General features: G+C 40.8%; 2 protein-coding genes across 2 annotated transcripts; both read left to right on the plus strand.

The window, feature by feature from the left end:
- Positions 1–2,568: 2,568 nt before the first annotated feature.
- Positions 2,569–3,077, plus strand: gnrh2 (gonadotropin-releasing hormone 2). Its single transcript, XM_071922624.1, has 3 exons — positions 2,569–2,703; positions 2,826–2,909; positions 3,039–3,077. The coding sequence occupies exons 1-3, from the start codon at positions 2,569–2,571 to the stop codon at positions 3,075–3,077; spliced, it is 258 nt and encodes an 85-aa protein (XP_071778725.1).
- An 874-nt stretch (positions 3,078–3,951) lies between these two features.
- Positions 3,952–11,170, plus strand: zmat1 (zinc finger matrin-type 1). The gene is made up of 7 exons (XM_078283924.1): positions 3,952–4,090; positions 7,703–7,809; positions 7,916–7,999; positions 8,512–8,662; positions 8,892–9,164; positions 9,345–9,435; positions 9,601–11,170. Exons 1-7 carry the CDS (start codon positions 3,952–3,954, stop codon positions 10,595–10,597), a joined length of 1,842 nt encoding a protein of 613 aa, XP_078140050.1. The 3' UTR covers positions 10,598–11,170.
- Positions 11,171–12,035: the final 865 nt, after the last annotated feature.

The raw sequence follows: 12,035 nt of genomic DNA on the forward strand, positions 1-12,035 counted from the left end.
GCATCAGTGTGAAAAGGCAGCAAATTTGGAAATGCTCATGCATAGACTTAAAGGGTGTTTGCTCTCTCACCTCACATTGACAGATGTGTCTGAGAGGAGGGATCATGGGGTATGGTGTTATCTTGCCTCAACCAATCCCTTTGCATCCAACAGTCCTGTGTCAGAGCGCTGGACCTGGCAGATCAGCTATGTCAACAAGAACAGGGCACCCTGTCAAGCACTTCTTAAATGGGCACTGGACCTGCATCTAAAACCTGATATACCTTCACCAGAAAATGCTTGTCACCCCGTAATTGAGAGGGATGTCGTCGGTGGCCTGGCCAGGAAGTCGGTGTGTTTGCTCCCCTTGTCATCAGATGCTCCGGGGGTTGCCCTGACCAAAGGGGTTAACCTGGTCTGACGTGGATGTGTGACAGGTCAGAGTGATAGTCACAACAGGTGCAAAAAGAGAGGAAATGGGAACTATTCAGTCTTACTGACAAGGACGTATTGATCTGAGTCATACTTGTAGATTTTGCCTCTTGGGATTTGCCACTGTTGCCATGGTATGAACTGGTACATGTTTGAACCCAAGAATTTAACCCCATACTATCCTTTACGACTCATCACGAATAGTTTCAGGTCTTCTGTAAAAACGTTGAGTTATGTGAACCCCCCTTTTGGACTTCCCCTACTCTGAAGAATGAATGCGGTGATGTCCCAGTACCACACCACAGCTCAGTAGCTCGGTGGGCTAAGGCACGCACCACATAACCGTGACGTCCTGGGTTTGAATCTGGCCTGGCACCTTTGTCACATGTTATCCCTGCCTCTTTCTCTTAATTTTTCCAGTCTGTCTCTACTGTAAAAAAGGCAAAATGCCCAAAAACATAATCTTTGAAGAAAAAATAAAAGATGTGACAGGCCTGCGTATTTTTCCACTGAGAAGTTTTAGTAAGCCTGCGTGCTGCGATGTTCTTTGAAAAGTATGTATTATATATATATATTATATACTGGGTGTTAATCACTATACCAATAAAGTTAACATGACGTGAATCTGTTGATTGCTTGGCCAGAGGTTGAGGTGATAGCATTTGAGAGGGGAGGGAGAGGTGATACATGTGAGGAGATGAGCATCCCAGGGGTGTCATTGCTGTTTGCAGATAATTGGAATTGGCCAGGGTTTACGCAGCCCTTGTCCCCCAAGACCACACATTTCACCATGGAGAATGAAAGGATCAAAGGGGTCAGCGATGGGCGGGGCAGGGATGGAAGGATATGGTGACGTAGGGACGGAGGGGGGCATTATGGAAGGGTACATATATTGAGGAGGAGGATGAGGCTCATGAGAATCACGATACGTCGACACTAATATACTTGAACAGTGAGACACCTTTGGCTACGGACCGGCTGAAAGACAGAAGTGAAGTGAGCCTCTAGACGGACCTTAGGGGACACCTATAGTCATAAAATTATCAGAGACAAGCATAAGTTGGGACTAAGGTAAGGACACTCACTTTTTACCAATCAATCTGATGTTCTATGAAAGATCTTGAAAATGCAAAACTGCCTTGAATGTATAGTAGTTAACTGATTGATTACCAAATACATAGATTTTATAGATTAATAGAATACAGTGCAACTTTTAAAAAAAGTTGCACTGTATTCTATTGGTTGGTGTTGGTATTGGAACCACAGGCTCCATAGTGGGGGAGTGTTACTTTATAACCTGAAACCTGTTGTCTTTCAGTATAAATTGACTTGATTTTTGGGGTTCAATATTGTACAGCAGTTTAACATTTGGTCTGACATACAGCTACATCCATCAGGTTGTTCCATACCTGAATCTCAACATATTTGTATCTTTAGAGGTGGGGAAAAACTTTCTGTTTACAAGGCTATGAATGAAAGATCATATCATGATGTTCTATGAAAGATCTTGAAAATGCAAAACTGCCTTGAATGTATAGTAGTTAACTGATTGATTCATGGCCTCTCACTCATAAATGATTTTGGCAATTTATCCACTAAGAATCAGTTATTTCAGTTTTTTACTACAGTCAGAGAAAAATGGTAAGATAATTAGCAAAAATGCAATATATTGCAGTATATCACAATCTATTATGTTATTTCCAAACATTAAGAATCATTGCATTGTTGTATCTCAGCTCAAGTATCATGACAACATTGCATCGAGAGCTATAACCACCTCTATAACCACAATAACCACCTCTATTCAACATAGTCTGCTGAGTTCTGTCTCATTACAGGTAAAAGCATGATGTAGGATTCCTTTTTTTACATTTGATTCGATCTCTTTCACAAAAGCTATCCCAAATACATATGTAAAATATTTATATTTTATAGAAATCCATATAAATATTTATAACTTTTTTGCATATGTTAGGATTCACTAAATGAGATGCCAAATGCCAAAAGACCTAATAACAGACCCTATAATGTGAGTTGTATCACAGTCCTAACTAACAGGTTGTCATGAGCATGGGCAGCTTCATGTACTCTTTCCTTGGGTTTTGAATGAGTAGGTGTCTCATGCTTGAAGTCTCCCTTTGCCTAGGTGGGAATATCATGTGTGTATCTCGGCTGGTGTTGCTGCTGGGCCTGCTTCTATGTGTGGGGGCTCAGCTGTCCAGCGCCCAGCACTGGTCTCATGGTTGGTACCCTGGAGGCAAGAGGGAGCTGGATTCATTCGCCACCTCAGAGGTGAGGACCAGTGTTGGTGTGAGCCAGTGTGCATCGTTTTCTTATTTGCTGAACATTTTCTAGAATAAAGACTTTCTTTCCCCTCATCTCTTGTGTCGCATTCTGTCTCCCTTTTTTCTCAGATTTCAGAGGAGATTAAGTTGTGTGAGGCAGGGGAATGCAGCTACTTGAGACCCCAGCGGAGGAGCATTCTCAGAAACATTCTTGTAAGTGAAGTGATACCAGTATAAATCATATTACAAACAGCAACAAAACGTTTTAACAGCAATAAGTGTAACTGTATTGAGTATAGTCTGTGTCCGACTCTAATGTTGTACTGTAAACTCTCTTCACAGTTGGATGCCTTAGCCAGAGAGCTCCAGAAGAGAAAGTGACAGCTTTCCTCCCTACACTGCTTTTCTACCAAGTGCAAATGAGTTGATGGATCCTCCTCATCAGTTTCCTTGTCTCATATGGCAAATTTGTCTTGGTCTTCTCGTCTGGGCTATGATGATTAATTTGTGTCAATAAATGTTTTCCAGCATTCTATGGATGCTCACTGTAGTAAACAAATGTTGCAAATATAATGTCCAGTAATAAAGTATCTATTTTGTTATCAATGTTTCATTTTTGTTCTCCTAAATTGATTTGAATGGGTGGAGTAAAAGCCAAGAAAGTCTATAATATGCAAAACCAATCTAGATTTTGCCTTAAGTGTAGGATTTAAAAAATTAAAAAATAAAAACAAATATGGGTTGTTGATACTGTGGTGAACTTGGGTTGTGGTTTCTGTGGGGGCTGTGACAACTGGTCAAAGACTAATGGGTTTCACCTTATCTGGACTGTTGCCGCTTCATTACAATGCATTCTCATGGCCTCAGCTGCTGTATAGGCAACTTCCACAATATGAAAACAGGCATGGCACATCATCTCCTTGTTTGGAATTGTCACAAAAAGCCATTTAAGATTGGAGGAGCAGGAGTTAGGTGCAAAACGCTGAATATGGTCAAAATGTGTGATTAGTGTTTTTGGTTTGATGTATTGATATTTTTTAATGCACTTGACCTTCATTGTCTTTACATTTGAGGAATTCTCAAGACTCACCCGAGCTTACTCAGACTATGGATGGGAAAACTGGTATGGCCTAATTAGGCCAATGATATTACATTATTATTTGGTCTTTGAGTAAAGGTCTTTGAGCGATTGTCACAAGCCAACTATTAGACCACGGTCTTCACTGCGCATGCTCCACACACAGCTAGGAAAAAGATGGACGACAGAAGTGTCTGTACTCCGCAGCTTGCGGAGTCAGACGCTGAAATTAACACTACTAGTGCCCCTAACGCGGCTTCTGTAACAGATGCTGACAAAGTAGTAAACACTAAAATAGATAGTGCCCAGAGTGAAGGTGAGTTTGTCTGGAACGTGAAAATTCAGCCGTATGGTGTCCAACTAGCAAAGCTAACGTTAGCTTTCTAGCTAACTGGCTAGCCACCTCACAAGCGAGTTAGCTAGCTCCTTAGCTAAATACGCTAATGTCAGTTAGCTGTAGGAGTTGTTGAATTTGTTTACCAGTCCGTGCGTACCCGAGTCGTGAAAATGTTGATTTCTCCAAACAAATTCCAATCACTTAATTCTTAGCCTAGTTAGAAAGGGAAACCTCATTAAAATAGGATATTTAGAATAAAAAAAAGAATATCCGGGCCCGGAAGTAGCTAGCCAAGTTGCTAATTAGCTTGCAAGCTAGTCTCTGCAAACTCAGTCCCCACCCCAAATAGCCAGCTGAGCTCCCATCTGTACCAGCGCCACAAACTAGTTAGGTAGTTAACATGTCAAGTAAAACCATTACACCAGGTGGTGGATGACATTGTAGTTATATTCTGCCTGGCAATACAGGGTAGTCGGGAAGTGTTACTAAATCAGTCAAAGCAGTTAACTGGCAGCTACATTGTTATTCAGTGGGATCTTTTGGAATCACAAAATGAGTAGTCTAATAAGGAGCGAGATGTGACATCAGTATCCTTAGGGTTGCTGTGTTTTTCAAGGATCACAGACATCCACTTAACCGTCTCAATCAGTATGGTCTTAAAAGCAAATGTGATGATAAATCAGCAATCCCCTCACTAACCTACTTTGTAATTCACTAATAGGCCGATATCCCTCCCCAATATGCGTGTGTGTAGGATGACAGAAATGGTATTCATGCCACTGTTAGGATATTAATGGTGTTTGTTCGCTTTCAAAATTTAGATTTAGATCATAACAACGTAGGTCAGGTTAGCTACATCTATTGGTAGAAAGAAATAATATAGAAAAACAGACAAGATCTGTTATTCCTTTAGCCTGAAATTGCAAAATAGCTTGAGTCCTCTGAAAAGCATCTAAATCCTTCCAAAACTGGTGTGTAGTCTCTGTTAATTGTCATTGGTGTACACATACTTCAAGATATCTTCAGTCTCTGTTCTCTTGTTAACCACTACTGTGATAATCATTTGGTAAGTACTGTACAGTATTTGAAAAAAATATATTGCATAGTCAGGCATGGTCATATTTCTGGTAAGTTATAATCAAATAATCAAAATACTTTGATTAATGGCAATCTTTAGTTTCATTTTTTTCTATAAATCACTTATTGTACTTGCATACAGAAGGGTATGTAGTATTTTTTTTTATTGTATTACACTGCATTATTTTGGATAAGTTGATAAGCTGAAATACCTGCCAGCACACTATATAGGCTTTTCAGAATATTATGCCAAATATTATTTTGCATAGTTTAATGCTTGGCATCATAACCAAGGATTTCATAGTCTATTTATTTCACAAGTTTGTTTTTCTTCCCCCCAATTTGGTACTTAAGAGTTACAAAGTTACAAATTATCAGTCTCAGTCACCATCAACTCATTAAAGCATGTTCATGAATCATGTCCTATCATAACTGTATACATACCCACATATTTTGTATGTATCAAACCATAATTTCATTGCTACATGATGTGGACTACTGGACACTCATTAATTATTGGCAAAAGGATGTAAGCAGACTTTTTTTTTTTTAAGTCATATCGTGGTTCATTTTTATTGAAATCATTTTATTGGAGTCTCTAAAAGTAATTAATAAGCACTTAATACATTGTTTACAAACTGCTCACACCGAGTGTCTGGGAAACTAGCCCTGAAAATGGCTACCTGCCTAACCAAATCACTGCTCAAACAGTGATGGGCCTTTCAATGAATCAGGAGTCACGCTAATATGAATCATACTGGTGTACTATGTTGTAGGTGGTTACAAATTCTTGTGGGCAAAATAACCTACTTTACACTGTTATGTTATAAGTGCTGTTCACATCTTTATTGAGTTGATTTAGTGTTGCATCCAGCAGTGAGGGACAGGTGCCTGAATGTAAAACAATTCTTATGTTGAATGAGATGGTTCTGATGGACAGTAACAACCTCCGCCTCCGCCCTTTCACTGTAAGATCGCTTTGCCTGGTGTCTCTACCCCACAGTGAAAAAAGCTAATAGCTACTTTCCCTGTCGGCTATCATGACCACCAAGCTATCTTTCTGAAAAGTGATCCACTAAATACATGCATAAAAGTTTGTAAATTACTTGCTGTACATAGTAGCAAGCAAATGTACAGTTTTAGAGAACATAAGGCATCATTTTGGTGCTAGAACCTTAAACTGGTTCAGATCATTCTCTTTGCTGCTGTAGTGCACTGTGTACAAATGTATTCCTAGTAAAAAGTAGTTTAAAAAAAAGTGAAAAGACATAAAATTCACTCAAAATTAGTTTTTTTTTTTTTTTGGTTGCATTGGTTCATATAATTGGCTGAATTCATATAATCGAGCAATTTTAAAAAGTATTTTAAATTTAGGGTTTGTTAGTCTAACACATTTAAAATGATTGAGTCCTCAGTCTCACTTCAAGGAGTGATCCTTAGCATTACCCAATAAAAGCATTTAGCCTGTTTTCTAATATAATTGAGTAATTTTTATTGCTTGAGTATATCTGTTTGAATAGGTTCTTTGAATTCCCATGTATTCAGTTGACTGAAAAAGATCGTTCATTTGTATTGTCTGAGGATTATGAAAAGTAATAAAAGTAATAGTCAAAATATTAACATTCATGTAAAATGTTGCCATTTCATATTGGACTTGCTGATCTTAGTGAGCTAGAACATTTTTCAAGTCCAACATGAGCAGAACATGATGCTATCAGGGCAAAGTGGCTAACTCCCCCCTCCCCCTCCAAAGGTGTCAACAAGAATACAACAAAATTCACAGTGAATAGTGTTCTCCATCAGGAGTTGAACAAGCAGAAATGAATGCAGTCAAGCATGGCATCATGACTGTCTCACAAATTTGCAAATTATGCAACAAATGTTTAAAAACTATTGTTGCAAAGCACTACAGAAGAATTATCCAAAAAGCAATTCAAAAGGCATTTTATGATACCAAATGATGGAAGGAGGCTTAGTTTGCTGCTGTCCCACAGAATCACCTTGGGTAAGTAATTTTTTTAACTTATCCCTTTAAATTTGGTCTTGGGTGGTGGGAGAGGCTTGTTTCGGATGTTACTTGTAATTCTATGAGATTTATCATTTTCACCTGGTTTGGGTACAGGAGCCCAGAATAGGGTTGCGCAATTAATCAAAAAGACAATTGAAATCACAATATAGTCTACTGCATTTTCCAAAATACAGGGAGTTAACATTATTTATTAGAGGGAGAAGTGTTTCCCCCAGTGTTTTCTTGTGCTGTGCAGAATCCCTGGCCTATAAGTGAACATGCATGTTGAAGAAAATCTTTAATCATGTTCAAACCGTGCAAATCTACAAATTAGCATTTCATTTTTACACCCCTTGTCTTTCCAAGTGCTAAAAATATTTCTGTGAATTGTGTTAAATTACTTATTGGTTTGTGTGGTATGTTCTTTGTTATATTGAACAGATATTCATCTCACATTTTATTCAGTATGACATAATGGTGACTGACAGTATATTCTGCCACCACAGGAGACCTGGGTGAGGAACAACTACTGAAGGGTCTCCTCACTGACGACTACTGCCATGTGTGTGAGGCGGTGCTGCTGTTTGAATCTCAGAGGCTCTCCCACTATGAGGTGCGTGCTGCTTCCCAAGCACTGTTCATGGAGTTATGTTACAGTCGTCTTGATCTTGTGTGGATGGAGCCTTTATAATAACGTCTCCTGTATCCTGTGACTGTAGGGAAAGAAGCACGCCCAGAAACTCAAGCTGTACCTGCAGGCCAAGAGAGCCGAGAAGATGAACAAAGAGTCCAGTGGCCCGCAGGTTAGCTTTCATTTAGGGATTTTACATTTGAGGTATTTAGGTGACACCTTTATCCAGAACAACTTACAATGAGTGCAACAGTAGAATCGATTTAAACCAGATCAGGGTCAGGGCCTTAGTGCTGTTACAATATCTCTCTCATCATATAATGATCTTGTAAGAGAGAAGTGGTTGGAAAAGAAACAAAATATGAGCCAGGTGAGAGTTAGAAGGGAGTAGAAGAATGCAGAGCGCAGGCTGGTGTGTAGGTATGGAGGTGCAGAGTCTCCGCAGCCCTGTGGGCCAGCACCAGGGTTTTGAACTTGATACAAGCAGCCATGGGCAGCAATGAAGTGTGTGTGTAGGAGGGGAGTGATGTGGGAGAATTTGGGGAGGTTGAAGACGAGGCTTAGCACATTACTCCACTTCATTTCCTCTTTTCCACCTTGTTAATTCTCATCAGTTTATATTTTATGTCGGGAAGCATGTATTTGTCTGTTGACAAACCAATGCTGTGCCTATGTTTTTAGCAGAGAGCTAAGACTGTGGATAAGGACCGTTTCTGTGAGCTATGTAGCATGGTGTTCAGTTCCCCAGTAGTGGCCCGCTCACATTACGAGGGCAAAGTCCATGCCAAAAATCTGCGCAAACAAGGCCTTCAGCCCACAGGCAAGTACAGGTTGTGTGTTGGAAAACACAAAGAATTTGAACTTATTTATAGTAGAAGTTGAATCATATTATATTGCATTATGGTTCAGTTTTATAACAATACAATATTTCCATTCCTATGCACCCTATAGTTAGGTTCAGCTGCCATCTACTCAGTCTAGTAAAGCTTAGAAGGTCATGCATAAATTTTCATATAATTGATCATCTTTCTTTTCATTGATAGACATCTCATGTCTAAAGGGAGCTGAGATGCCTACTTTACCAAACCTGGCCCAGGCCTCAACTAATGCTGATCAGACATCAGCCAGAGAGGGCGGCATGGAGCCCTTGGACCCAGCAGCCACCACCATGCCCAGCACAGAGGTGGATCTGAGGGACCCTAACAAGTACTGTGCCCTGTGTGCTGCCTCCTTCAACAATCCCCAGATGGCCCTGCAGCACTACAATGGACGGAAACACCAAAGGAATCATGCCAGGCAGGAGCTGCTCAAAGAGCTGGGAGAGGATGCCCAACAAGGTACAGCTGTGGCTACACCTGGTTCAGTTACAGGTATTACTGCTGGTATAGCCATTCTTTCGACATTAGTTGATATAGAAAAAAAGAAAAGTAAGCCATATGTCTGAATGGTTGTAAGCCATTACTTCATTTTATTCTGGTTTTCTCTCCCTTCCTACCTCACTCTTTGCCTGTTTGCAGCCAACTCCCTGACCTGTCAGATGTGTAGTGTGAGGTTTAACTCGGTGGAGATGTACCAGGCCCACATGCAGGGGAACAAGCACCAGACTAAGTAAGATCAGGATCAATTCCCACAAACACACCAAGTCCACTATTACTGTTCCATCATTCATACAGCACTCTCAGAATTCAATCTCTGCAACACTGCACTGCAAGAACTTGAACTTTGACATTTATTACTGTTTATTCGCTGTTAATATTGTTTGTTATTGACCAGGGAGAAGAAGGTCATTGACCTGTGCAAGTCCCAACAGAAGGTCTACAGCACATTTGCAGACGAACTGGCCGATTACGTCCAGGTCCAAAAGGCCCGCGGAATCACCCCAAACACCAGCCACGCTCTCCCTCAGAGAGACGGAGAATTGGAGGGTGAGGAAGAGGAAGGGGCAAACACAGTGGACAGTGTGAAACTGAACAAATCTAGGCCCAACCTTCCTCCCCCGTCTAATCCCCCTCACCACCCCCATCCTGGTTCTTACAACCCAGCTGCAGGGTGGCGTCCTCCATATCAAGGCCCTCCAGCTAACTACAGCTTCAGAGGAACGTCCTGTGGCTGGGAGTACAACTTCCCGCCTCCGCCCCTCCCAGGCGCAGGCTCTCCACAATTCACTAGTCGGCCCATGGCGAAGAGGAGGCGCAGAAACCAATCAAGCTCCTCCTCCTATACTACCTCATCCTCCTCCTGGTCGTCGTCCTCCTCCTACAGCAGTAGCAGTGACAGTGACGATAGTGAATACAGGCACAGAGAGAGGAAGAGGAGGATTAGGAGGAACAGGGGTGAGAGAGGGAGGAGGGCACAAGAGGAGGATTCAGGCGAGGATAGGAGGGGAAAGCGACGAAGTAGGGTTAGAGACGATGACTCAGAGGAGAGGAGAAGAATAGAGGAAGATGCAGAGTCAGAAAAGGAGAGGAGGAGAAAAAGGCAGAAAAATCATGGCAAGGGGAGGAGACCAGAGAAGAAATCCCGGGAGGAGGATGTTGAGGAGGACGGAGGGGAAAGGGTGATGAAAGATTTAAAGCCAGAAAACCCGATGGAGAAAAGAGAAGGGACTGAGGTGCATATGCAGGCTGAGAGTAACGTCGAGCAGGGGGAGAGAGAGCAGGCCAAGCCGTCCAAACCCAAACACAGGAAAGAGAAGAAGAAAACGAAGGAGAAAGTAGACACTAGGACGGAGGAGGAGAGGCTGTGGGATGAGTCCATCCTGGGCTTGTGAATTTAAGAGGCCCCGTTGAACTCTTTCTTCTTAACTGCTGACATTTAGGCCTAAAGATAAAATCCTAAGCATGGCATTGCAGATCTCATACACAATGTTAATCAAAATAAACTCATGGCAAGTAACAGTTAAAGCTATCTTAACTATCTAGCTTGATAACCTAAAAGTGTTATTTTCCATAGGCATGCTAGCTGGCTAGCCATGTTTAGTTCACTTGTTTTTATAGGCAATGACTGTATCTGTCATATTTGAGCAGTGTGTTTGAGGGGAAGGGCAATCAAATTTTCCATGCAAACCTAAAACTTACATATCTGCTTATTTTTCACTTTGATACTTGTTAATGTCTTTGATTGTATTCCTGCGCACAATTATTAATGGTTGGTAGTAATATCCAAACCTCTTCACATTTTCTAACCAATTGTGTGAAATTATTAAGTAGAACTCTTGTCTCTAAGTTAAACTATTTTTAATCATACATGTGTGCTCCTGACTATGATTTGATAGATTGAGGTCCCTTTAACAGCCTGTGGTTGGTGCTGTTGAACTTCATTCAGAGCATCAGTGAGCCAAATAAAAGCCCATAGATGTTAGAAGATGTTTTCTACTGAAACTTTGTGTGTGCTTTCACTTAATAGGCACACAGGGTGAAGTAAGGTTATTAGAGAAGTTGGGCTATTTCAGTTACTCTGTTAATAGTTTTGGCATGTTGGATATAGTGGAGTGACAAAAATATTGCTGGCAATGAAACAAATATGTGGCTGTCACATACTTACATACTGCAGTACATAACAGAAAAAAACTGGAGACTGCTGAGGAATTGCCTTAGTCTGCAGTGCACTGGTAGTGTGTGCATGTTTTGGATGTGTTTGCATTTGTGTTTGGGGTCAGACAGGTGCAAAAGTAGAAAATGAGGACAGCTCTTTACAAACTCAAATCCATGTTCAGATGCATTTAATGACAATTGAACAGTGGATGAGAATATCTACAAGTAACTGAAAAGCACCAATTATTTCAAAAGTAACATTGCCTACTACTGTTGCAATATAAAGGAGATAAAAATAGCCAGTACTTTTCAGTAATTACTTATGGTAAAGTGATATTTCACTTTTTAGTGTATATAGCGCTATATGACTTTGTAAATGTTTGACCAATTTTGGTGCTTCTGGGGATCCATAGTGCCTGCAACTCGCTTTATATTAAAACAGACTAGAAATCAAAGTTGTAACAAATACACAAACGGCAAACTAGACCATGGCAATATTTCATTACGCATCCAGGCTCACGTTGCTTATGCTATAAATTTTATACAGCACATTGAAAAAAAAAGGCCAACAGGGCCTTCGCTGTGATCTCATGCAGCGCTCCGGTTCATAAGGGGGTTCAAATATCTGACATGTAGCTAGCAGGCGGACCTAGCTAGTCCTTAAAATTAATCCAT

The sequence above is a fragment of the Centroberyx gerrardi genome, chromosome 5 (genome assembly GCF_048128805.1).
Source record: "Centroberyx gerrardi isolate f3 chromosome 5, fCenGer3.hap1.cur.20231027, whole genome shotgun sequence".
NCBI classification, from domain to species: Eukaryota; Metazoa; Chordata; class Actinopteri; order Beryciformes; family Berycidae; genus Centroberyx; species Centroberyx gerrardi.

Excerpts from the sequence above, each read along its gene's own strand:
- gnrh2 (XM_071922624.1), top strand. The coding sequence starts at position 2,569 with ATGTGTGTATCTCGGCTGGTGTTGCTGCTGGGCCTGCTTCTATGTGTG. Across the intron at positions 2,704-2,825 it reads ATTCATTCGCCACCTCAGAG|ATTTCAGAGGAGATTAAGTT; the intron begins GTGAGGACCAGT and ends CTTTTTTCTCAG. Across the intron at positions 2,910-3,038 it reads GCATTCTCAGAAACATTCTT|TTGGATGCCTTAGCCAGAGA; the intron begins GTAAGTGAAGTG and ends CTCTCTTCACAG.
- zmat1 (XM_078283924.1), top strand. The coding sequence starts at position 3,952 with ATGGACGACAGAAGTGTCTGTACTCCGCAGCTTGCGGAGTCAGACGCT. Across the intron at positions 4,091-7,702 it reads AGATAGTGCCCAGAGTGAAG|GAGACCTGGGTGAGGAACAA; the intron begins GTGAGTTTGTCT and ends CTGCCACCACAG. Across the intron at positions 8,663-8,891 it reads CACAGGCAAGTACAGGTTGT|CTGAGATGCCTACTTTACCA; the intron begins GTGTTGGAAAAC and ends GTCTAAAGGGAG.